The 27,058-nt window shown below is 54.7% G+C and overlaps 1 protein-coding gene across 1 annotated transcript; it reads right to left on the bottom strand.

Moving 5' to 3' along the window:
- Positions 1-32: 32 nt before the first annotated feature.
- On the bottom strand, positions 33-20,532 carry ADORA2B (adenosine A2b receptor). The gene is made up of 2 exons (XM_060081333.1): positions 20,195-20,532; positions 33-773 (listed from the first exon to the last, which is right to left on the bottom strand). The coding sequence occupies exons 1-2, from the start codon at positions 20,530-20,532 to the stop codon at positions 110-112; spliced, it is 1,002 nt and encodes a 333-aa protein (XP_059937316.1). The 3' UTR covers positions 33-109.
- Between the last annotated feature and the right edge of the window lie 6,526 nt (positions 20,533-27,058).

The raw sequence follows: 27,058 nt of genomic DNA, 5'->3' as shown, positions 1-27,058 counted from the left end.
CAACCCGCTGGCCTGTGAGGTGCAGCTGTCCTTCCAGTGAGAATCCGCTGGCCACGCCCTGTCCCTTTGTTACTGAACTTGTGCCTTCTCGACGAGGCCAGAGCCTAGGTCACAGGCCCGCCTGGAGAGCAGGCTGCGCCCCTGCCTGCCCATCCCCACTCTTGCGGACGTCTGTCCGGCAGAGAACATACCTGGAGATGATTTTGTGGAAAGTGTAGCGGAAGTCTCGGTTCCGGTAGGCATAGACAATGGGATTGACGACCGAGTTGGCGTGCGACAGGAGGATGGCCGTGTTCATGGCCCACGTGGGCTTCTCCTTGGCCCAGTCTGGCTGAAAGAGTGAGGCACAGTTGATGGCGTGTACCGGCAGCCAGCACAGAGCAAAGATCCCAACAATCATGGCCAGGGACTTGGCCGCGTGGATCTCCCGCTGGAGGATGGTCCTCGAGTGGTCCATGAGCTCCATGCGCTGGAGCTGCCTGCAGGCCACCAGGAAGATCTTGACGTAGATGACCAGCATTATGAGCAGCGGGGGCAGGACGCACCCAAAGAAATTGAAGTACACCATGTAGCTCATGGGGACCACGTTCTCAAAAAGACACTTCACAAGGCAGCAGCTTGCATTTGTGGTTCCATCCCAGGGCTCCGTGCAATTGGTGGCATGGTCTTTACCGTTCCACCCCAGGAACGGGGTCAGGCCGATGCCAAAGGCAAGGACCCAGAGGACAGCAATGACCCCTCTTGCTCGGGCCCCAGTGACCAGACTCTTATACCTGTAGAAAAGAACAGCATCTGTTACCGTCAGCGTACAGCACTCTGCCACCAAAGTCCAAGACGCCACACCTCTGCTTTTTGTTCCTTTACCCCCAACAGCCTCTACTGTTCAGCCTCAGAGGGCACCATGGCCTTTTACCCTCAACACTAACAGCTTGCAAACAGGTATAAACAGCTTTGCTCTAACAAGCTCAATAAGATTTTCATTCTTAATAACTCACCTCTGTCTAATGACAAGTCATGGTCGAGGAGAACAAGTGGAGAATTCTTAAAGGCTGCTTTCTAATCACCTAGATACTTGACCTTGGGTCTGGGTCTCCTATGAGACACAGTTCTGGGGGTCGAGATACACCAGGGAACAGAACCCACAAGACCCCTGCTTCTCAGGGACCTACATTCTAGCAGGGGAGACAGATCATAATAAACAACAAGCATAGGTTAGTAAATTATACGGTATGTTAGAAGGAGATGTATAGTGTGAAAAAAGAAAAAGAGTGAGGAAGGTGAGCTGTGGCAGGGACTAGTGTTAAAGAGGTCTGGCAGGGAGGCTTCACTGATAAGATGCCCTTGAACAAACACCCAACAAGTGAGGACCGGAGGCCCCTGGAGTCAGGCAGCCCCACCTGGTGACTCTGGGCGAGAAGCCTTCTGGTCGGTCTCCCACCAACACCCTAGGAAGAGTCATCCCCCTGAATTCCCCGGTAAGATGCTGGAGAACGAGAGTTCTAGCAGCGTCCCTGGCTGTCTCGGCTAGCGGCGAAGTTGATAAAAATTGGGAAAGAACTTAGCAAATATCAAATCTTTTTAGTAATTTTTAGACCATTAAATCTTATTTAAAATCTCTAAAAATCATAATACACATTTTGGACGTTTTGCTACAAGGTAGTCCATATATGGTTTATAGCGAAGGTATAAACTCTGCTATTCATAACTGGTCCATAATATGTATTTAACATAATGTATTGAAAAAAATGAAATAAAATCTTTACTTAACCTCTGGGAAGAGAACTGGGAAATAACTGGATACACATTCTCTTAAGACTCGTCTGTGGGAAGCGTCCGATCTCCTTCGCCTGCAGGATTAAGCTCACGCTTCTCAGCACGGACCTCGGAGCCCTCAGGCCACAGCCCCAAGTGCCCCTGCCTGCTGTTCCAGAGAGCTGCTGCGTCCTGGCCCGGCTGCTCTCCTGGCTCAAAGGTCACCTCCTTTCCTGCTCACTTCGCAGGGAAAGGTGGCCTCTCCCACTCTCTGGCCCCAGACACACACCTGTCATAGAGTCTGTTTATCTCTCACAGGTGTTCAGCCTTTTAAGGGCTTGGACCTTGTCCCTTTGATTTGGTGTCCCCAGGAGCTAGCATAGTGCCTGGCCCATTGGAGGTTCTTAGTAAGGTGGCCATTACAAACACATTCCTGGCTTGTTACCAGACAGCTTTAAAACGGGATTCTGCTTATTAGGAATGCCTGATGCTGTGGCCTGGACAGGCAGCAGAATGGGTCCAGTTTGCGGGGGCAGTTAACTGATGTCTTGCCTTATGTTGACAGTGGTCCCTCCTCTTCTCTGCTCCCTATGAGGGCAGCTCAGTTGTGGGGTCTTGACTACAGAGGACCTGCTGGGTGCAGCTGCTCGCTGAACTTTTCTGGGCCAATAAATCCATCTATTTCCAAATCCTTTCTGCTTCCCTCCTCATGCAGGAATGTAAAGCCATTCCTTATAAAAATGTTTTTCCTGGCCATTGCCTTGCCAGAGACGTGAAGAATGCAATCAGTCCCTGTAGGGTAACAAGGCCACCGCCTCCTGAAGGCCCACGAGGCAGCCACGCCCCCACTGTTCACGGGACTCAACTGCACTGAGCTGTGCAGCTGAACACAGACCAGCCCCGGGGGATGAGTAAGGTCTGGGGTTAGCATAGTCTCTTGTCAGTCATGGTCTGGGATGGATAATGTGACTAAAGGAAGTCTGCTAGGGTACTTCCAAGAAAAGTTTTACTTGATAAAAGGAGAGAGACCCACAAGGAGAGCTCCTCCCCATACTCATCCCTTTCTGCTTTTGATGCTCTTATGGGAGGCTGTGATGCCTAGAGCTGCAGCAGCTATCTTGTGACCATGAGGCATGAGCCTGAAAACAAAGCAAATGGCGAAGCAGAAGGGAGGAAAGAGTCCAGGTCCTTGATGGTGTCTTTGAACCACTACACCAACCCTAGAACTATCATGGCTCCATATTGTAGTTCAAGAGATAATTGATGGTCTAGATTGCTTAAGTCACTGTTACCTGCAGCCAAAAGCATGCTCATACAAACTGGAAGGGACTTTCATCTTTTCTAGTCCAACTTCTCTTATTTTACAAATGAGGAACCAGACATACAAAGTCTTTAAGTAACAAAGGCAATACAAGAACCAAAGACCAATAAGTCAGGACTTTCAGGCCTCTGTTCCTTACACCACGTTATGCTGCCTTTTAAAAAAATATTTATTTACTTACTTACTTATTTATTTGGCTTCGCCAGGTCTTAGTTGCAGCACACGGGATCTTCGCTGACGCATGCAGGATCTTTTAGTTGCGGCATGCAGGATCTAGTTCCCTGACCAGGGATCAAACCTGGGCCCCCCTGCATTGGGAGCACGGAGTCCTAACCGCTGGACCACCAAGGAAGTCCCTATGCTGCTGCTTTTACGTGACTTTTTTCTAAGCAATATTAGACACGGAGTCCTCTGTACACAGAGGGATCCCAGGGGATGGCTTCCTGGTGGAGTTCAAAACAACTGGAATCCACCCACATCTGAACTTCTCAAAACTGCTGGATCCTGCACGTATGAAAAACTACTTTTACGCTAAATCGTCTTAGATGAGGAATAGCAGCTGATTTCATTCGGGGAACAGCTGGTCTCAGCCTTCTCCGTGACCCCCTGCACCAGGGCCTTTCTCCCCTACTGGTTCATTATTTTATTCAGAGGTCTTCCTTGTATTACCACACACTCTGCTGGCAGTGGAAACAGAATCACAGCCCTCGTGGGTTGTGAAGCTAACGGAAGAGACAGAATATAAACAGGTAAACACTCAAAGGTACAATCACACGTCAGAAGGAGTTTGGCCAAACCAAAAGGAACAGGGTGCAGATTAGAGAAAACCAGGAAGAGCTTGGGCATAGGGTGTCAGGGAAGCCTCTTAGGCAGCAGAGCCGGAGGTGGAGGGGGGTACGGAGGCTCTGAAAAGCGGGGAGAAGCCATTCTAAGCAGAGAGAACAGAATGTGCATGGCTTCCAGACAGGAAAGGGTTTCACCTTCCTAGAGAAGCAGAGGGGTGAGGCGGGCCCGTCCCCAGGCCGGGGGAAGGGGCTGGAGCTTGATGCTCAGATACCCCAGTGCCACGGGATACCATGGGGGGCTCGAGGCACACGGCGGGGACGGTACTGGTTTCGGCTGTGTAAAGCTCACTGTGGAGACGGAGTTTCGGGCAGCCAGAAGGAAAGCAGAGCAGTTAGGAAACTACTTCAGTGGTTAACTCAAGAGAAGATGTTGGCGTGGGGCAGGATGACAGCAAAGACAGGGCTCACAGACGCCCCCATCCTAGCAGCTCTGAACTACATGACACGCTGGGGGCTGGGGGAAGACACGTGCCTACAGACTCCCCCAGCCGCCAGCTGCACAGGGCACATCAGACACACGGCCGCCCCGCCTGAGCGCCGCTCTGCAGGCACCAGGCCCGCGCACCCCCCGTCTCGTGAGGTCAGAGCACCATGGCCAGCTACAGATGTGGAGGCTGAGGCTCCCACGGTGAAACGACTGGCCTGATGCCCCCGAACTGCAGTCAGGACACAAACCCACCGACCCGATCTGATTCCGGTTTTGCCCGAAGCAGTCACTTTCCTGCTCAGGACCCTGTGGTTCTTCTCACAGATCCCAGCTCCCCCCTCCGCCAGCCCTGGCTCTGCTGCCCTCTGCCCTGGCCAAAGCTGCCAGCCATTCCAGGGATCCTCCGCCCCCAACTCCGTGGCTGGCCACACGGGAAGCGGCAGAGGCCTCTGCTGCCCGCTCGGCAGGCAGTCCTTAAAAGGCGGCAGGGGGACGCTTCTGTTGGCAGACACAACCAGACCCCCAGCAGGACGTGGCTCCAAAGGCAGCCGCGCTTTTAGCACCGGCGCTGCAGCCCCAGATGGCAGACCAGTCCGTGTCTGTGAGACGCTGCCTGGACCCGAGCGCGGGTGGGAGACGGCCAGGGATGCTGGGTAGAGCAGGCCGGTGTCCCTGCACCGGGCGGGAGGCGGGGGGCACGACCCCCGGGTCTCTGGCATCTCACGGGGGCGGGTGGGCTCCGCTCTCCTCCCCCATACCCTCTCGTCTCCCACTTCCGGCTGGGCCTCTGTCCTCTCTCTGAGCGCCCCGCTCCCACCCTGCCCACCCCTTGCTCTTTTGCTCCCCAAGCACCAGGGGCTCTCAGAGCATCCTCGTGTGTGTGTGAGCGCGTGCGTGCCCCCATCATTCCTGAACGGCGGGAACGTGTCCTTTCCTACATCCGCCCCAAGTGCAGGAGGAGTAAATGGAAGGCAATGAAGAGAGGAAATGGAGGCGGCAGTATTACTCCAAGCAAGCAGGAACGGGTCCAGCCCACACAAAAGGGGGGTCCTGGGAGAGTCCACCCTCCGGGAAGTGGCTGTGCCCCCGCTGTGCTGGACCCACCCACCCTCCATGCAAGGGGCTCATTAGCTAAGGAGCCGGACCGAGAGACAGTCACAACAAAAGGGAACAGTGTGGACGCCGGGCTCAGACCACGATAGAGGGCCTGCCAAGGGCTGCTCAACAAGCGCTGGCCTATTTCTGGGCCAGGGTCCCCCCCCTCCGGCTCTGTAACCCTCGGCTCAGACCAGGCCACACGCTCAGCCTCGGGAATCAGAATTCCCAGCCCTCAGGGTGCTCTGAATACAGCAGATCCCCAAGGGCAGCCACCCTGGCAGTGACGCTGAGTCCAGACAGGGGCTGGGGAGAGCCTGAACTCTGCTCTCAGAAAAACGGGGAGAGTGGTGGCTGCAGAACCCACCCCTGTGGGGCCTTTGAACACAGATACCGTGTGTGCAAAGCACTTTATAAATGCAAATCACTAAGTAAGTACACCCGGAGCTCTGTTCTGCTTCTTAAAATTGCTGATTGTTCCTTTAGGGACTTTTTTCTTTATGTTCTGTTTCGCTCCCAAGTTTCATTTCTCTGTAACAGAAACACTTCTGCTCCAAAACAACATACACATTCTCAGAAAACGTCATATTCTCTAAAATTGCACACGAACAATAACGGGACTTACGTGAAAATGGGGTGAGAACAGACCACTCAACACCTACCAAGCGTTATAACTACAGCACTAACAAAATAACTTGGACGGCCCAGCAGGCAGGTCCGCGGGGGTGGGTGGAGGCTGCCGCGGTGAATATTAAAAAAGTCCCCAGAAAGTCTAATGGAAATGCTGGCAAAAGTGCAATTAGAGCAAGGCCGACGGGTGCCAAGGCAATGCAGCCGGACGAGGCGACGTGACAACGCGCTGTGAGGGCTGAGGGCTGTGGGTGCCGCAGGAGGCCCGGGCCCTGCTTCCCTCCCCCGGGTCCTGGGAGCCGCTCTGGGCTACACAGCAGTCACACTGAGGACTCTTCCCTCCCCTGCTGAAGCCGGCCAGGCTAATCCCACTATTCCTGCTCCTGTGTCCGGGCAGAACCCCAGATGAACCCAGACAGTGCCTGCACCATCCCAACACCGTTCACCCAGAGCATGCGTCCCGCTCACAGGACAGAAATTCCCCTGAAGCGCAGCCCTGGGCTCCCGTGGAGCCCCGCGTCCCCAGGGCGCCTCGCAAGAGCCTCCCTGGGGGCTGCAGGGCCGTCCCCTGCGGCGGAGCCGAGACTTCCTCAAAGGCAGGGACTCCCTGTCACTCACGCTCATATCCAGAACACCTCACACCGGGCCTGGCGAGCGAAGCCCTGACGCCAGCCTGACTTTGTAAGAAAGGATCAGAGCTCTGCTTCCTCGGCAACGTACCCGCCTAACACCCACCCGGTAGCTCTAGACAAACAAGCCGAGGGGCGCGTGGACGTGTCCCGAGCTCCAGCTTGTAGCTCACAAGAGGCATCTGTCTAAGAGGGACCTTCTGAGGCTGAAGAGTTGCTTTCCACCAAGGTAACGGGGGTTTCAGATGTTGTCACAGACAGAAACAGTAGCAATTCTGCACTATGCCCATTCAAGACCCAGGATCCATCAACCTTCCCACAAAGAAAGCCGAAGACCCACATGACTTCACCGAAGAATTCTCGCAAACATGTAAGGAAAAAATAAAACAATTTTTACACAAAAAGAACTGCTTGGTTCTGTTTACGTGAAGTTCAGGTCTAGGGGTGGGAGGAGGGTCTCCCGTCTACCGTCTGTGGTAAATAAATGTCTTGAGGGCAAGCTGCCTTGTCTCCATGGCCTGAGATGGTCACAGCTGGAGCCTGCAGGGCCGCTGGAGGCCAGGACAGCGCCTGCCCACCTGCTGGATGACAAGCTCTGGCCACCGGAGCTGCCCTTCAGGCTGAGGTCCTCCCAGGAGGCCAGGACCCTCAGCCACTCTGGCTCCTGAGGGTCCCCCATCCCCTCCACCAAGTTCAGACATGCCTGCATCCCAGTGGGAACTTGAGCCAAGCCACTGCCAAGGTGCAGGCAGGTGGAAGAGATGCCACCTGTCCTTCATGGTCACCCGGGAGCATCAGATGAAGAGTGCAGGAAAGAACGTGGGCAGCCGTCCGCACCAGGTCAGCACGGCCAGAGGAGGCCGTCCAGCGTGGCCTACAGAGACGGAGGGTGGTGGCCAGGACCAGGTCTCCCAGAGCTCACCTTTGAGGCTGGTTCTTGGCGAGGCTCCTATTTTGGTCTCATATATCGGGTGGGACCTGGGGACAGCCCAGGGTCGCTGGGCTCCAGACTCTGGTCTCCTTGACGTGAAATAAGAACCCCCGAGAGAAAAGCCCACTGCCTGAACCCAGACCAGAGAAGAAAGAGGATACCTTGTCATCCTCTCTCCCTGCAAAGGTACCCTCCTCCCATGGCTGGGGCTGAAACACACTGCGCTTCAGACACACCATTAATTGTCAAAAGCGTCAGCCACCACACAAACAACCAGTTAGACGTCAAGAGACACGCGGCATCGGATGACGCGGCATCCTGTTGCTGGTGACAGTAACCTTTTTTTTTTTTTTTTTTTTTTTTTTTTGCGGTACGCGCGCCTCTCACTGTTGTGGCCTCTCCCGTTGCGGAGCACAGGCTCCGGACGCGCAGGCTCAGCGGCCATGGCTCACGGGCCCAGCCGCTCCGCGACATGTGGGATCTTCCCAGACCGGGGCACGAACCCGTGTCCCCTGCATCGGCAGGCGGACTCTCAACCACTGCACCACCAGGGAAGCCCATGACGGTAACTTTGAAGATAACCGCTCGTGGGGGCGTCCAACAGGCTTCTCCGCTGGAACTGCTCATCCCTCTGTGATCGGCTGTACCTGTGGTGCATAGACCTCGAGATTTTGTAAACATCTTGGCCCTCATCAAACGTTCACCAGTGAGTTTTATCACCTGTTGACTGTTCTTCCCTGAACCAGTTATTATGATGACAGTTGCCGAGTGAGGATCTGCTTAAACTCAGTCATCCCTACTCATTCGAGAGCTGGCGTTCTACTGCATCAGGAGTTCCCCCAAGTCATTATGTAACTAAACAAAACAAAGCTCTCCTAGCTGTGTTCATCACGAGGGCCTAGAAGAAACGACGCTCCAGCAGCCAAGAGCACTCCTGCCGAATCTCGGTTTCTAAATACCATTCTCCACTGAAAGAAAACAGGGCTCCTTGGAGAAATGACTGATTCCAAAGCCAGAAAATACGATGGAGCCTGAAAAACCTTTCTGTACCAGTAAGTAAGAAGTGCTCAAAAACGTGATGGGAACACTCAAACAGAAGTCAGCTTGAACAGGCTCTCATTCACCAAACTTGGGCATCAAAGTGAATAACAGGTATGGACTGTAACACATTAAATGAAAATAAAATTGCCTAAGTCCACTGGTATGTAAAAATAATAATTTAAGGAAGTGCAGGGAAAGGTAAACCTCTTCTCTACAGAAGAAGGCCGATTGACACAGTGGAAGGAATGAGAAAAAATAAAATTACCATTTGACATGGTAATAACTGATCCAAGCAAGAATCATCAACGGGGAAAACACACCTTTACAGTGATGAACGCTAGCAGTGATGAGATTTAACACAACAGCAGTGGGACAGATGGACTCCGTGTGCTGTCCTGTGTGATGGGCTGAAATGGACACACCATCAGGTAGACAGTATTGCCACCAAAAATGTTCAACTTGAGAATCTAATCATAAGGAAACAACCAAACTCAAAATAATGTATTGCCATGAAAGAGAGGGAGGAAAAAAACGACTGAGGAATGCTTCCAGATTAAAGAAAAACAAAGGCACATATTAAACGTACGTGTGACCTTTTATTGGAATCTGAATTTTTAAAAAACTGTAAAGAAAATGATGGGGATAACTGGGACATCTGACTATAGACTGCACCACGTCAGTGTTAAAGCTCTTGAGTATAATTGTGTGTGTGTGTGTGTGTGTGTGAGGGAGAGAGGGAGAGAGGGGGAGGGAGAGGGAGAGGGAGAGGGAGAGAGAGAGAGAGAGAGAGAGAGAGAGAGAGAGAGAGAGAGAGAGGGAGAGGGAGAGGGAGAGGGAGAGGGAGAGAAAGCGAATGTAGCAAAATACGAACAATGTGGGAATTTGTCCTAGTTTTGAGACTTAGAAGTTGTGAAAAAACACACACTAGGGGCTTCCCTGGTGGCGCAGTGGTTGAGAGTCCGCCTGCCGATGCAGGGGACGCGGGTTCGTGCCCCGGTCCGGGTGGATCCCACATGCCGCGGAGCGGCTGGGCCCGCGAGCCATGGCCGCTGAACCTGCGCGTCCAGAGCCTGTGCTCCGCAACGGGAGAGGCCACAACAGTGAGAGGCCCACGTACTGCAAAAAAACAAAAACAAAAACAAAAAAAAACACACACTAGTTCAGAATGACTCATTCTTTCTGAAACCACAGACCACATTAGTCAAATGGATACAAATGTGTGTGTGTATAACTATATATATATGTATATATATATACACACAGATATAGATACATATATACAAATATATCTTTTAATAGCAGGGACTTTTTAAAAAGTACAAAATGAATGCAGTACGTGTGTGCTTGTGTATGTATTAAAAAACTAAGTTTCTCATGACTTCTGAAAACGCCAAACTTAGGAGCTATTTACCCCTCTAGGCAATGCCAGTGTGTCTCTTCCCCTCCCTCTCTTTCTCAGTCTTCCACTCTCCCCGGCTTTATCCTGAGGACACCCTCCACGGGCTTGTCGTGTCTCCACGACAAGCTGGTCCATCCCTATCAGGGCAGGTCCCCCCCAGCACACATGTGTGCACACATGTGCACACACACACTGACAACCCCTAGACACGTCACATGCCAGTAACTGGACCCGCCTACTGGAGATGCTGGGGGAGCAGTGTGAGCCCTGCTTATAAAGAAGGAGGAAAGGCAACCTTAATCCAGTGACAAATAACCTAGAAAATACCCACAAGCATGCAGAGAGCTGCAAGGGAATCCAGGGTGCCTCCCGGAGAGAGTGTCGTGGAAATCGGCAAGAGTCGGCAGGAGCAGAACATCCCAAACAGGGAGAATGGCATGTGCAGAGGCCTGACCTCAGCCAGGGGATCGAGGGGGTCCTGAGAAGCAAAGCAGAGACACAAAGGGGAGAGGGGGGCGGGGGAGGCCGGAGGAAGGACCAGAGCCGGTGAGAGGCCGGCCCTGTCCCCAGGCGCGGGAGCATCACGTCAAGGAAGCAGCAGCAGCCAGGCGCGAAGAGGGCTGAAGGGGCAGCAAGGATGCAGGGCTGGCATCGGGAGCAGGAGGAAGCAGAGGGGGTGTAGAGAGACCCGGCTGCAGGTTGGGGGGAGACGTGCCGCCAGCAGCACCTGGTCTGTGATGTCTTTCACTAGCGCTTGAGACTCTACTTTATAAAAAAAAAAAAAAAAAAAAGGCAGCTTTGGGCCTCCCTGGTGGCGCAAGTGGTTGGGAGTCCGCCTGCCGGTGCAGGGGATGCGGGTTCGTGCCCCGGTCTGGGGGGATCCCATATGCCGCGGAGCGGCTGGGCCCGTGAGCCATGGCCGCTGAGCCTGCGCGTCCGGAGCCTGCGCGTCCGGAGCCTGTGCTCCGCGACGGGGGAGGCCACAGCAGTGAGAGGCCCGCATACCGCAAAAAAAAAAAAAAAAAAAGGCAGCTTTGGCGCTGGCGTCGGTGGTGTCAAAATCAGCGCTGGAAATCAAGATGTGGGACAGAAAGCTGCTTTGGGGAGCCTTGAGGGGGGCAGGGCGGGAGCAGACCGGCCCAAAGCAAAGCCAGTGGGGCTGAGAGAGGAGAGAGCAGCTTGAGGACGTTTAAACAGCGCCGGGTCTGGAGTGACGCTGTCAGGACGGGTTGGATCCAGAGCCGAGGAGGGCCGCCCAGCCTGGAGCTCCCCGAGCGCCACCCGCTACGTACCCCGCCCCATGCGGGCGCCTTAACAGCCCCTGCGCCTCTGGGATGGGCCACCTGGCGGCCCAGAAACCCAGGCTCACCTGGACTCTTCCTCTGCTCGGGCCCAGCACCCTGCCCAGTCAGCAAGTCCTCCTGAACCCGTCACCCCTGTGACCTCTGTGACCCCGTGTCCCCGCCGCGAGCACACGGCTCAGCGCGTGGTGTCCAGGCGGATGCCAACCTGGCCCCGACCAGCCGCGTCTCTGGTCCCCGTTCACCGACTGTACCCCCAGGGCCCACCTCTGGTCTCGGGGGTCCTCCCCGTCCTGGTCTTCTGGTTGGCTGCACGGTTTTCCCTGTGGCCCCTCTGCTCAGACCCTGCCCAGCCTCCTGGCTGGAACGGCGTGTCAGCCTGCTTCCCCGGTGGAGGAGTCCGGGCGCTACCCACCTTGAGGCTCCCTAGACTCTGCCTCCACCCTCACGGCCTCTGCCCCAGGCACGCGTCCTTCCTTCTCTCCCGGAAAACAGCAGGCTGCCCTCCAGTCCATGCCCCTGCTGTCCATCAGAGTGGCTGTTCTATGATGCAAACCTGACCGCAGGAACTCCTGGTGAAAATCCTCCCCTGGCCTTCCAGGTCCCGCCTAACTGTTACCTCTCAGAAAATCACGTTTAAAGGACACTGAGAAACACAAAAGGAAATAACTTCATAATCATCCTAAAAACATAAGTGGAAGGTGACATCCAGCCAACCAGAGATTCTGATGAGTTTCTAGAAGCCAGAAGGCAGACGGGATCATCAGGATGGGGCATGGAGCCCTAAGCCAGTAACAGGCTGACCGGGAAGAGAGGTTCCAGCCTTGCAGACAGCAGGTTCCAGACGGGATTTAGGAAAGGAGCAGAAATCAAGAGGAAGGCTGCCTGCTGACCAGCCTGGGGCGGCCTCACCCCTCAGGCATCACGCCTGCACTTCCCGTGTAGCTGGGCACATATCCCTCACGTCCCCACCCTTCCCCAGCTGAAGCTCGAGACCCAGTGACGGAGGATGGGGTCGGAGGAAGAGTTTTGATTATATACAGTCTATGCCACAGCAAGAATCCGAACCATGTGAATCCAAAAGTGGTTTTTCAAAATTGACTCCAAAAAATTTAACCTTAAATCAAAAGTAAAAATATGAATGCTAAAATTTAAAAAAACAAAAACAAAAATAGAAGAACTAGAGGGGAAAAGTCAAGGAACTCTTCTAGGGGAGAACAAAAGACTAAAGTATTGGAACCTTATATGTAAGAGTACATTTAAAAGACAGAAACAGTCAAGGAGGGAAAGTCTCCATCTACCTATCAAGAATCCCAGAAGGAAAAACAGACGGAATGGAGATAAGGCAATAATCTAGGAAAATTCTTTTTTAAGATTTCAGAACTGAAGACAGACCTAAGCCTTCAGACTGGAAAGGCATCATCCCCAGGTGAAGGAGAAAAGCTGAAAGTCAATATTTAGACCCAACCTCGTGGAATTTCAGAACACCAAGCAAAGCAAAAGATCCCAAAGGCTTCCAAGGAAACAGAGTTACAAAGAAGAAATAAACCCACGTCGGACTTCTTGGGCACCCTGGGTGTTCGAGCAATGCCTTCAAGCCTCTGAGCGTATCAGTCCAACTACCAACCACGTGTGAGAAAGGAAAACGCTGCTGGCATGAAAGAGCCCACGTCCTGAAAAAGCTACCTATGGATGGTATATAGACAAAAACGTGCAATCCCAGAAAGAGGAAAGAAAACATGCAGGAGGCAGGGGGCAAGAAATGGCAGAAGCACCCCAAGAGTATGATGGGGAGACCCAGCACAACCCCCGCGTAGCACCGTGCACCCTCCACAATGAGAATGAAGGGGCTGGGTCGTCCTCTAATTTCCAGATGGGAAGTTCATGATCCAAACACTAGGCTGACTAAAATGGGGCATAATTCTGAGCAGTGGGCGGCACCTACAAACAGAACCCATGTGACCTGCCATGAGACCCATCTCCTGGAGAAGATGGGCTTAGTGATAGGAGGGCTTTTCTGCTCCAGTCACCCTGCTCTGCTCGGGGTGAGTGAGAAACACGCGCGCAGAACATTATACGCGCCGGGTATCGGTTTCCACTTTTCAGAAACTCTCTACAAAGTGCAGGAAACTTTATTATAGATACAGAATAAAATCCAAATGATATTAACCTTGACACTGTGAAAGCAATGGTATAATATAAATGTGTAAAATATATAAATATGTAATTTGTGCAGGAAAAAAAAAAAACTAAGAAGCAGTGGTTGCCTCTAAGAGGCAAATGGGAAATCAGAGGTCAGACTGGGTGACTTACTTCCCCCAGTTTACCCTTTTGTATGGTTTCATTCTCTTTACTACGGCATGGATCACCTTTGGAAAGTAAAACCTCCTACCTGTCCAAAGTAAGGTAGAGACAGGGTGACAGCAGAGGTGGAGAGATGGGGGAGGGAGGGTGGTACACTTTTCCTCATTTTTCTTGACAGTTAACAGCTACACTGCCTACAAGTGATGGAATTAGAAATAGAGGCTGAAATAGGATCCACAGGAAAAAATCAAAATATAACAGAAATTGGAAGGAACAGGGCTTGTGTTGTGTGGTAGGCAGTCAACAAATGCTGTTTAAAGATGGCAGCACAAACCCAGCTGTCACCGTGGAGGGCGGAGTGGCCCTGGGAACCAGTGTGGGAGGGCTGCCAGGCAGAGGGGCTGGTGTGGGCCACTCGGCCTTTCCCTCTGGAACCCTCTGTGTTTCTGAATACCTACTTCTTCACACTAGTTGATTTCTAACGTAGAACACAACAAACAAAACCAAGTCCTTCGTGGACTTACCAGTGCCTTGAGGACAAAACCCAAACTGCTCAGCAAGCCTCTGGGCCCCCCTGGACCCGCTGTGCTGGGACCCCGACCCTGAGGCCCGGCAAGCCCGCTGCTCCCACAATCCTCCCATCCTTCTCCCACGTGAAACTCTGGCATCAGCCCTCCAGAAAGACCACCGCCCCCTGTCAGCCCGGGCGGAGTTAGAAGGCCATCCTCAGCCCGTGACGGTCTGTTTCTAACTTTAATTCTTTCAAAGAAGGTACAGTTGCTCTTTGCTGCTCCGTCCCTGCTGCCCACGGCAGTGTCTCCAGCCTGTCAGCCTCCGAGGTGAAGAGCACAGCCTGCTAACGGGTCTCCTGGGCCGGGGGTGGGGATAAGAACCACACTGAAGCCCGGCTCCTGAGGGTCAGTAATAAGTCGGAAGCATCAGAAAAGCCTGGGCCTCGCTTCCCGCATCTGGGGAAGGAGGAGGTGGCCGACAGGCTCCCGCGGTCCGGGCAGCTGAGTCACATCCTGTGACGGTTCATGCACCTGCCGAGGCACCGCAGCCTCCTTCCCCTCTGGCCACAGTGCTGTTCCGCTGTGTCCTCTTTGTCCTGGTGACATTTAAAGGGTCCCGCTCGTGACCGCCGGGGTCCCCCCTCATCCACGCCTAGAGGCTGCAGCCTCTCCCTCCCGGGGACACAGGCTCACCCCGCCCTGGCCGTGTGACCTGGGCCGATGACAGCTCTCTGAGCCCTGTCCTCCCCACCTGTGGATCTGGAGGTGACAGGATCACCCCCAGAAGGCTGGCGCAGGGGCTCATCGAGGCGAGGCATGTGGGGGGCCCAGAAAAGGTCACAAGAGCGGCTGTGGCTCACAACCGTGCCCTGCGTTCCGGTGTCCAGAGCACACCTGTCCGCCCACGTGTTCCTGTCCTGGTGTTGTGACCCCGGCCGGCAGGCGAGCGTGAGGTGGAGACAGGGTACCGCAGGGCAGCTGTGCCCATGGTCTCAGCTCGTCTGCCTGTGCAAATGCAGTTAACTCTGCCCCTTGACACATACTTTTTCGGCACGTGATCAAAGGCCACCCATGCTTTCCAGAACCCTGTGCAAACGCTGCTGAGCCGCACAGCCAGGCACTGGGTTCCTGCGAGGCTGCTGCTCCAGCATCAGAGCCCGAGGGCCGCAGCCTTCTCTGCAGAGGGTCTCCTGGTCACCATGGTCCCAGGCAGCCTAAGGTCGCGGGGGACCCCGTCCCCCTCCCCCGACCCCCCAGGTGCTCGGGGCTCCGCCTCCACCTCCCCCTGCACCAGGGGCTCCTGCACGAACGTCCAGCTGGTTGGACTCTACCCACAGCGAGGGGACGGGACCCCAGGCACCCTCCGGATTGGAGATGGGCTGGAGGGGAGCAGGGCGGGGGATGTGATCCCCGCAGGAGCTGGTCCAGAGCTGCCAGAGGACACAGGCAACGAGGCCCAGGAGGGACTCTCGGATTCGACCAAGAGGGGGCCCTGCAAGGGTGGCCTGACGAGGGGGACACAGTGACAACAGAAGTGGAGGCCGTGAGACTGGACAGCGTGTCAGAGAAGCTTCCTGGCAAGGAAACCAAGGAACGTCCTGCATGTGGGTGGGGAGAGTGGCGACGGAGGGTCTGTTTCACACGTTCAGATAGTGATGGGGGTTCCCTGGGGCCACAGTAACAAAGCGCTGCGAACTTAAGCGGTGGCTGACGCTACTCACTCCCTCGCAGTTCTGGAGGCCAGGAGCCCAGAATCAAGCGCGACAGGGCCACGCTCCCTCACGTTTGCCTCCATCTGCAAACGCCTTCCCCCTTCTGCTTGTCTATCTTATAGGAATGGGGTTTCATTTAGGGGCCACCAGGTCATCCCGGGTAAGCTCCTCCTCTGAAGATCGACATAAGGTGATGTTCATTCTTTTCCTACCTAAGGCCAAATTCACAGGTTCTGGGGATTAAACCACCATTCAACCCACTCCAATGGGCATTATCTGGAAGAGAAAGACAGCCCTGGTGTGGAAGAAGGGAGGACCCAAGGTGGGGAGTGGGGAGACCCAGAGCTGAAACCTTCTTTCCCAGCTTTATTTCAAAACAACATTACAGGGCTTCCCTGGTGGCGCAGTGGTTGAGAATCTGCCTGCTAATGCGGCGACACGGGTTCGAGCCCTGGTCTGGGAGCATCCCACATGCCACGGAGCAACTAGGCCCGTGAGCCACAACTACTGAGCCTGCGCGTCTGGAGCCTGTGCTCTGCAACAAGAGAGGCCGCCATAGTGAGAGGCCTGCGCACCGTGATGAAGAGTGGCCCCTGCTTGCCACAACCGGAAAAAGCCCTCGCACAGAAACGAAGACGCAACGCAGCAAAAATAAATAAATTAATTAATAAACTCCTACCCCCAACATCTTCTTTAAAAAAAAAAAAAAAAAAAAAATTACAGGGACTTCCCTGGTGGTGCAGTGGTTAAGAATCCACCTGCCAATGCAGGGGACACGGGTTCGAGCCCTGGTCCGGGAAGATCCCACATGCCGTGGAGCGACTAAGCCCGTGCGCTACAACTACTGAGCCTGCACTATAGAGCCCGAGAGCCACAACAACCAAGCCTGTGCTCTAGAGCCCACGAGCCACAACTACCGAGCCTGCGCTCTAGAGCCCGAGAGCCACAACTACTGAAGCCTGTGCGCCTAGAGCCCGTGCTCCGCAACAAGAGAAGCCACCACGAGAAGCCCACGCACCGCAGCAAAGAGTAGCCCCCGCTCACTGCAACTAGAGAAAGCCCATGTGCAGCAACAAAGACCCAATGCAGCCAAAAGTAAAAAAAAAAAAGTAGATAATGTTTGAAAAAAATCACAGGTGAATTTTACTGTATGGGAACTGTAGCTCAATTTAAAAAAAGAAAAAAAGTAAAAAAAATAAAAATAAAAGAACACTCAAAATCCCCTGCCAACCCCCTACAGTTCAGTCACCTACAAGGAGCTCAGTGGAGGCCACCTTTTCACCCAAGACACAGTCTTGCTAAGAGATCCCCAATACCTCCCTCCCAGACTGGACATGTGAGGCTCTGAGAAGACGCCTCCACACGGCAAAGGGGCCGGGAGGGTGAGCATCCAGGGACAGACAGACACGGCACCTGCCATCCTGCTGACCCACCCAGCCAACCCAGCGCCCCCAGAAACACCCTCCTTCGGCCCCAGCGGACACTCAGCAGCGCAGTGCAGGGGAAACGGGGTCCAGGAGCCTGGAGGGCAGGCAGAGGGGAACCACGCGGCACTCCAGTGGCCTGGGGTGCGGCTGACAGGCAACAAGATTAGGGAGGAGGTAGGGCTCCTGCGGGAAACGCCGAGGCAGCAGCTGCGCGCAGACACCCCTGCCCCGCAGAGCCCCGCCCTCCCGGCTCCCGGTCCAGGCACCACTGGGCCTGGACCCCCGGATGCTCTCCTGTGTGTGGACGCCCCTCGCTCTGAGGCCAAGGGCAGGGCCCAGTGTATGCAGACACGCCTCCTTGTCAGGTCAGCACAAGTTCTCGTCTTCGTTTCCGGCCATCTCCTCGGGCGCCCCTTTCCTGCAACGCTCCCTGGTCAGTATCTGCCTTGACAGCTGGGCCGCCGCAGGGCTGCAGGCTCTGCGGCCTCGAGCCGAGCCCACGGCGGACCACACGGGCCTCAGTCAGAGCCTTGGGGCACCGGTGACGAGTCCAAGCCCTGTTCGTGCCTGGGTAGGAGGCGGGCCTAAGCTCCTGGCCCTCACCCCGGTTACTGGTGCCTCTACAGGGAGACCCCTCCTCCCCAGCACACTTCCAGCTTCACTCCCACTGACCCGTGACCCCAGGGAGGGCCTCGGAGCCGAGTAGGAGCTGCCCGGCCTGGGTCAGTAAAGAAGGGAGACTCCCGTCTCCCTGACTCCCAGAGGTCCTCGTAGTTTGGTGGGACCAGAAGTCCCCGGTTACATACTGATACTGGAATCCACACACACCCGGCCCCAGAGATTCTGATTCGGGAGGGCCCGGTGCGGCCCTGTAATCTGCTTTTTAGCTCAGCAGGCCAGGAAGTGCTGAAACAGGAGCCATGGGGACCTCTCCAGCCCGTGAGGGTGGGCTGGGCGCCAGGGGGCAGGACACATGCCATCCCTTCCTGGGACAGGTCACCTCCTGCAGACCTCTGACCTCCTGCGGGCAGGCCAGGAGGGCAGGGGCGGGACCAGCACTCAGGGTGCTCTGCGCTCCCCACGCCTACATCCCACCCTCCTGCCTTCAGCAAATGCAAAGGAGAAGTCAGGGACCTGTGATTCACATTTCTTTCGCCTTCACACACCCACACCCATTCTTTCAAGACCCCGCCCAGCAGAGACCAGGACAAGAACTAACAGATTTAAACTTTCATGGAACTTCCTGCTCCACGGGGCACAGGGGATTCTTCCAGTAACTTGCACTGAGCTGAAGTCTCTCTGGACCTCTGCCAGGGCCAAACCCAAGGGGCTTCCGTCAGATAAGGCTGGAGCTTGTGGCTGCCTGCTGGGTGCAAACAGTCCAAAAGGCCACCAAGTAACCAACATGAGGACCAAGAGGAAGGAAAGGGAGCCCTAAGAGAAAAGAAGCGTGTGCCGTGCGCCCCGGTCCTCGGAAACCCCTGGGCTCTGTCACACCTGATGGGACACATGGGGCCTCTTGGTCACAGGCCAAGGGCAGCAGCACGTGGAAAGCCCCAGACACACAGAGGAGGCTCACAGCCCGGCCAAGCAGGAGGCTCCTGCCCTCGTTGGGACGCAGGACACAAAGCACAGGGAGCAGGTGTGCCCCGCAAGCCTGCTACAAAGGCTTCTGGGAGTGTGCCCCCCGTCCATTCCCTCAAACACTTTCCCCGTACAGCCACCAATTTACTGCAAGCAGAATCCGCTTCCAGAAACGGCCGTCTGCTCTCCGCCCACATCCCAAACACTGATGCCACACACAGTGGGAACATGGGGCCAGCGCTGAGTCCCAGTCCTGCTCCTACACTGATTCAGAGGCACCATCCTCAGTGTCCTCCCCTCACCTACAGGACGCAGGTACCTCCCTCTGGGATTACTGACAGGATTAAAGGATGTAAGTTTAAAGCGCCCGACAGAGTTGGCACCCAAGAGATTAATTCCTTCCTTTCCCTCCTACTCAACTTCCCTCTCTCAGTTCTAGACCCAAAGAGATCCCAAGCTCACCCAACTCAGAAACGCCAAAAGGGATCCAGGCGCGCGCGCGCAAGAGAGAGAGAGCGAGAGAGAGGAAGAGGGAGAAGGAGAGTGAGGGAGAGAGAGAGAGAGAAAGGGAGGGAGGGAGGGAGGGAGAGAAAGTAAATACTTTCAATTAAGCCCCACGTGATGCTTGTGATGCTCGGGCTCTCAAGCTCCCAGCTATACCTGGGACCCCGCTCCCCTTGCTGGCCGGCTCCTACATCTTCTGAGTGTGGGAGAAACAGCGACCCGCAAGTCCTCCAGCGTTTGGAAACCCTGGTGGCACTTTCCCAACCGCTGGGACTGGGCAGCAGATAAACAAGGCTATACAACGCTCTCAGGCTGTCGGTCTCGGCGAGCCGGGAAGCACTTAAACTCTCTCTAAAGTATAAGGGGGTGATTAGAGTCTGCACGAAGCACGCAGCGTTCCCCAAAGTTAACTGGCACCTCCGCCCGGGTCGGCAGGTACAGCCTGGAGACGGGCGGCGAGTCGCGTCATTTTGCCCACGCAGATCCCAGCGTCCAAGGTTGCCCTGGAGCCTCTCTCCCCGGCCCTACCGCCCAGCGCTCGCCGGGCCCCTTCCCGCCCGCTCGGGGCGCTTTCCCCGGAGCTGCCCCGCCGGGCCGCACCCCCGGCGCCCCAGGGCTGTCCCTACTCGGGTCCCCTGAAGGAGGCGCGCGCCCGGGGCGCCGAGAGGGTCGAGCCCGGCGCACCTGTGTCCGGAGGCTGCGGGCCGGAACTCGCGCGCCACGCGCCCCGGCCGGGTCAGGGGTCCCGGGGGCCGGGTCTCCACGGGGCCGGGGCCTCACCTGAGCGGGACGCGCACGGCCAGGTACCTGTCGACGGCCACGGCCAGGAGGCTGAAGATGGAGCTCTGCGTGACCACGAGCACGAAGCAGGCGAGGAAGAGGCAGCTGTGGAAGTCGGTGCAGAAGCCCAGGCTGATAGTGACGGCGAAGGGGATGGCGAAGAGCCCCACGGCCACGTCGGCCGCCGCCAGGGACACCAGGAAGTAGTTGGTGGGCGTCTGCAGCGCGCTCGAGGCGCCCACCGCCGCGCACACCAGCACATTGCCGGCCACCGCCAGCGCGGCCAGCGCCAGCTCCAGCACCACGTACAGCGCGGCCTGCGCCAGCTCCAGCTGCATCGCCAACCGGCCCCGCCGCGCAGCCTTGAGCGCCGGGACCGCGCGTCTGAGCCGGGGTCTCGAGCTCTGCCGGCCGGCGGGCGGGACGAAGGCGGCGCGGGAGCGGGGGTGGCGCCTCGGCCGACCCCGCCCCCTCCGCCCCGCCGCCGGCCCCGGGCTCCGTGCGCCCCACCCGGCGGGGCGGTCCGAGCGCTCGCACCTTCCCGGGAACCCGCGCTGGGGGTCAGGGCCGGACCTGCCGCGAGAGGACCCCGCCGGGCGAGGCGACGACCTGCAGGCTTCGGGGTTCCCCCAACGGACCCCGCTGGACGGCAGGGCTCGCCCGAGAACGACGGGGAGGCGCGGACCGTCCCTTGGGCCGGGCTCCCCATCCTCGCCCCCAGCGCCGCCTCGGCCCCCTGTTCACCCCGGGTGAGCTCAGGCCCCAAGGCCTCACACGGGGCCCTTAACTGAACCCCCAGACCCTTCCCCTGCAGCCCCGGCGCCTCCGGAGAGCCGGGCCTGCGCCCTCTGCCGCCTGTCGGTCTCCCCAGGAGAGCCCGGGCCCAGTTGCTCGCCGCATCTAGAGAAAGCCCACGTGCAGCAACAGAGACCCAACACAGCCAAAAATAATAGATTAATTAATTTTAAAAAGTCACCGTTTAAATACATGAATGAATGAATGAACGGATCAGATGGCATGTGAACTCTATTTCAGTGTAGCCATAATAACAACAGCCTCCATCAGGCCTCCATCAGGCATGACCAGTATCACCTGCCTACGTATCAACAGGTGCAACAAGTTCTCCAAAAGCACTCACAGTGGATGTCCCGGCTGGGCGAAGTTATAGGGGATTTTCTCTCTCACTACCAAGCATTAGGAGCAGAGAGCAGTGCTGCTCCTTGCCCCCTCTCTGGGTTGCTAACAGAACCCCAGGTGGCAATGACATGCACGCCCCAGAGGATGAATCAGGAGTGGTCTAAGCCAATCAAATGACCCCTTTCCCGTTTGCCAGTGATTGATCTAAGGGATGGGCGTGTGACTAACCCTGGCCAACAGGAAGGAAGGGGGATTAGGCAGTGAGGTTCCGACCTCCTCCCTCCCCTCCTGCTTTAGCCACTGTTTTGTGAAAACATGTATCTACAGCTATGGCAGCCACCTTGCAACCATGAGGTGACAAACCTGATGTGAAAACCAACACACTGAAGGTGATGGAGGAAAGGGCTTGTGTCCCTGATCACATCTTTGAACAGCACGAACCCCGAGAACAACTACATCTGAACTTCTTGTTCAATACCCCTGCAAATGTCCCCACTGTTGTGCATGTTTTCTGGGACTTGCGTCAAAGAGTCCTACAGAATTCAGAGCTACACAAATACTGGGTCAAGGGGATCTTAGTTCTTGGCTCACACATTCAGCAGAACCCCATGGGAGAGAATGATGGCTGGGACCCCGAAGCCTAGTCTCCAGGGCAGGGCCAGCTCTCCCTGCAGGACTGGGACCATCGCTTCACGTCTCTGAACCTTCGTTTCCTCAGGGATGAAATCATGAAATGAGAAAGCTGAATCCAGTGCCCTCTAAGGTTGCTTCCCTCTCCAAGCTCCTGTTATTCAGAGTCCAGGACAGAAGTCCTAACTCTGCACAGGCCACAGACGCAGCAGGCCGCCAGCACCTGCTCCAGATTCCACTCCACAGAGCTCCAGCTCTGTTCTTCCTGCTGTCGGGGGTGACAGCTCAGATTCTGGGGAAGATGAAAAAACCACGAAAGGAGAATTGCCACCCCCTTAAGAATAAAGGTTGTCCAGGGTTGAAAAGTAAAACCGGCCATCCAGCGGCTCAGGATGAAATCTGGTGGGGCTGACCGTGGCCAGGTCTGTACCTGGTACTTCTGTTGTTGACGTGTTGTTTTCACACACAGCAAAAATGACATGTGCTCACAGTACAAAGTTAAACTCACAGACGTGTTTAAGACAGTAAAAGTGCCCTCCCCAACCTCCCTAATCCTGCCCCCCACCTCTGTGGTGCACAGTTTTGAGTACTGTTCCAGACATTTTTCTGTGCTTATACAAATATGGTGCCATATATTATAGAATCAAAAACGCTAGTGATGGGGCTTCCCTGGCGGCACAGTGGTTGAGAGTCTGCCTGCCGATGCAGGGGACACGGACACGGATTCGTGCCTTGCTCCGGGAAGATCCCACATGCCGCGGAGCGGCTGGGCCCGTGAGCCATGGCCGCTGAGCCTGTGCGTCCGGAGCCTGTGCTCTGCAACGGGAGGGGCCACAACAGTGAGAGGCCCGCGTACCGCAAAAAAAATGCTAGTGATGACATATCCTGTGAAAACGTGAAGAGGGTACACAACCTGGAATTAGTGAACTGGGACATATGCATGTATACATACATAGATTTTTTTTTCCTGAGTACTTTACATATTTTATTTTATTCAATGTTTACAACAATCTTATGTAGGTACTATTATTATCTTTGTTTCTTAAAATTTTTATTTATTTTTTTAACATCTTTATTAGAGTATAATTACTTTACAATGGTGTGTCAGTTTCTGCTTTATAACAAAGTGAATCAGTTATACATATACATATGTCCCTATATCTCTTCCCTCTTGCATCTCCCTCCCTATCCCACCCTTCTAGGTGGTCACAAAGCACCGAGCTGATCTCCCTGTGCTATGCGGCTGCTTCCCACTAGCTATTTTACGTCTGGTAGTGTATATATGTCCATGCCACTCTCTCACTTTGTTCCAGCTTACCCTTCCCCCTCCCCGTATCCTCAAGTCCATTCTCTAGTAGGTCTGCATCTTTATTCCCGTCTTGCCCCTAGGTTCTTCTGACCATTTTCTTTTTTTTTTTTTTAGATTCCATATATATGTGTTAGCATATTTATTTTTCTCTTTCTGACTTACTTCACTCTGTATGACAGTCTCTAGGTCCATCCACCTCACTACAGATAACTCAGTTTCATTCTTTTTATGGCTGAGTAATATTCCATCATATATATGTGCTACATCTTCTTTATCCATTCATCTGTTGATGGACACTTAGGTTGCTTCCACGTCCTGGCTATTGTAAATAGAGCTGCAATGAACATGTTGGTACATGACTCTTTTTGAATTATGGTTTTCTCAGGGTATATGCCCAGTAGTGGGATTGCTGGGTCATACGGTAGTTCTATTTTTAGTTTTTTAAGGAACCTCCATACTGTTCTCCATAGTGGCTCTATCAATTTACATTCCCACCAGCAGTGCAAGAGGGTTCCCTTTTCTCCACACCCTCTCCAGCATTTAGTTTGTAGATTTTTTGATGATGGCCATTCTGACCAGTGTGAGATGATATCTCATTGTAGTTTTGATTTGCATTTCTCTAATGATTAATGATGTTGAGCATTCTTTCGTGTGTTTGTTGGTACTCTGTATATCTTCTTTGGAGAAATGTCTATTTAGGTCTTCTGCCCATTTTTGGATTGGGTTGTTTTTCTGATATACATACATAGATTTTTTAAAAATAAAAGTAGACTTACCCACCCACATGGTCAAGAAACCTGTTTTTAACAACTATCTCGCAGACATCTTTCTAACAACACATTCATCCCAGTCTATGAAGATGCCCGGTATTCCATTCTATTGGACACACACAATTTAGTTTTCATCACTCTTCTGTTCACGGAAATTCCTACTTTACTCCCATTATTTTTGCTGTTACTCTTGTCCATAGCTCTTCTTGAATATCCATGAGTACTTCTCTGGGCTAAGTTTCCAGAAGTGGGAACACTGTATCAGAGGTTTATATATTGATATTTAACATTTAATGTTAAGATTTAACATACTAACATCTCCAAATCACTCTCCAGAAAGATCCTGTTTATTCATCCGTCACCAACAGTGTATGAAAGCATCCATTTCTGCATAATTGTGCCCAAACCGAACATCACCAACGTTTTTTGTTTCTTCCGATCGGATAATATTGATGTCATCATTGCTTTATTTTACATGACTTTCTAGGGAAGTCAAGCTTCCCTTCATTCTTACTAATACTTCTCATTTTTTCTAAGCATTGCCTGTGAATCCCTTCTTTGACTGGATTGTTTGTCTTCTCTATTTTTTTGGAGCTCTTTGTATTATGGTTATTACATAGTGACTGTTGGGTATTGCCTGCGATGTATTGCAAATATTTTTCTCAGCCTGTTTTTCCCCCCAGTCTGTTTTTAATCTCTTAATTTTGTTTACAGTGTCTTGTTGAACAGAAGCTTTTCATTTTATGTGGTGAAGCGTGCCAGTCTCTCTTCTGGGTTTTGTGTCTCCCTCGAGGAGGATGGATCTAAGCTGCCCCCAATCCCAACACAGCGGCCAGGTGCCCCGCCCCCCACCGCGGGGATGTCATCCTCCCTCAGCTCAGGGCGCAGGTGCCCATCCTGAGTCGTAGCATCTCTGGACTCCGATCTGATGAAGGAATCTACTGCCCTCTCTTCCCAGCTGGTACCACACTTTTGGAAAGCACTGATTTTACGGCGTCTTGATACCTGTCTTTCTTTGTTGTCTTGTTCAGAATTTTCTCAGCCTCTTCTGCTCTGTGGGTCAGACTCGGGCTCCCAACAAGTGCGTGGGGCCCCGGTCAAGCGGCACAGACACTCAGGTGAGCATTAGGGAGCTCGGCAGACGCTATTTTCTCTAAAGGGAAGAATCGGGCTGTTTTGTTTTGTTTTGTTTGCAGTACGCGGGCCTCTCACTGCTGTGGCCTCTCCCATTGTGGAGCACAGGCTCCAGACGCGCAGGCTCAGCGGCCATGGCTCACGGGCCCAGCCGCTCCGCAGCATGTGGGATCTTCCCGGACTGGGGCACAAACCCGCGTCCCCTGGATCAGCAGGCGGACTCTCAACCACTGCGCCAACAGGGAAGCCCGAATCGGGCTGTTTTAATGAGTTTTGAGGTCCAGCACTTGAGGTTGGGGTCAGGGAGAGTCATGGGGCTGGGCTTGCCATCTTGAGTGTTCACGAGCTGGGCAACTGCCCAGGCGCCCCCCCACCCCCCCGCCCGCTGCATCTATCACCCTGGGGACCCAGGTGTCTCCAGGGGGCACACGTCCCTCCTGAGGGGCACCGGGTGGCCCCTGGGCGCTCAGCATCTGAGTCACCACCCACCCCATCCCTCCTGCACTGGAGTCAGGAGCCAGATTCTGGTCTGATGTGTGGCCCAGAGGCCACCGGGCAGCCTCAGTTTCCCCACATCGACTTTTCTTTTAAACCATTTTAACCACATCTAAGCGTACACAGCTCAGTGGCATTAGGTACGTTCACATCGTTGTGCAGCCATCACCACCAGAGCTTCTTCATCTTGCAAGACTGCAACTCTGTCCCCGTTGAATAACTCCTCCTCCCCCTCCCCCAGCCCCTGGCACCCCCCCCCCCCACCGATCCCACTTTCTGTCTCTATGGATTTGATGACTCCCGGGACCTCATACAAGTGGAGTCATACAGTGCTCGTCCTTCTGTGACTGACTACTTCACTCAGCACAATGCCCTCCGCGTTTATCCACGTTGTACACGTGTCAGGATTTCCTCCCTTTTAAAAGCTGGATGATACTCCACTGTGTAGACAGACCTTCCGGCTACAGCAAATGGTGATGCTGGGCAGGGGTGGGCACCACAGCGTCTGCTGAGACAGGATGGAAGGAGCTGAGCAAATGCTTCTCAGCCTCCTGCACGAAGAAGGGCCCCCTGATCAGGCCGCCCCCCAGGAGCCGGGCAGAGATCAGCATGTCTGGTGCTCATCTTCCCTAGGATGCAGGGCAGGCCCGGCTCATCCTGGGGTCCGCCCGGGGCTCCTGGGCCCTCCTGGGGGATGCGCTGCACCGACTGGTCCAGGAGGTGCCCCCGACTCCCCGGGTTTTGGCTGGAGTCCCCCTCCACTGCCCACTGCTGTGACCCCCGTCAGCTCAAACATTCCGTCGTCTGACCCAAACGTCCACTTCCTCCTGACCCCCAAATTTCTACCAGGCCACTGGGAACTCATGGTGTCACCAGAAAATGCCCCAAATCCTCGGCCTCTTCTCTGAGTGTCCCGTCGCCCTCTTGCTCTCAGGAAGGCGGCCATGTGCCCCGACCCTCCCCAGGGCTGCTTGCCCCACGCTCTCTCCGGAAGGGGCGGATTTGGCCTCACGTCCACAAAAGGAAGCATTTCTGCCTGCGGCCATCTGCTCACCCTCCGGCCACTTCCAGGAAGGTGATTAGTCTGTGTCCCGCCCACACCCGCGCCCCATCCCTGCCCTTCTCTCCCCAAATGTCACCATTCCCGGCAGCTCCAACAATGACTTTCCGTGAATCCTCCGCCTCTGTCCCACTGGTCCACACTCTTCCCTCCGACCCACATGAACCACCTTTGCCCTCATCATCCTGCTTCAGAGTCACTACTAGTACCCGAATCACCTCCAGAACATCTGCTTCAGCCGTCCCCCCACCCCCGGCCCATCTCCTGGGCCTCGTCCAGCTGCACCAGCTGTGAAAATAAAGACATGTGTCCACCCCGGTTGGCAAACA

The sequence above is a fragment of the Mesoplodon densirostris genome, chromosome 18 (genome assembly GCF_025265405.1).
Source record: "Mesoplodon densirostris isolate mMesDen1 chromosome 18, mMesDen1 primary haplotype, whole genome shotgun sequence".
Lineage (NCBI taxonomy): Eukaryota > Metazoa > Chordata > Mammalia > Artiodactyla > Ziphiidae > Mesoplodon > Mesoplodon densirostris.
This window is presented reverse-complemented; position numbering and strand designations above follow the sequence as displayed.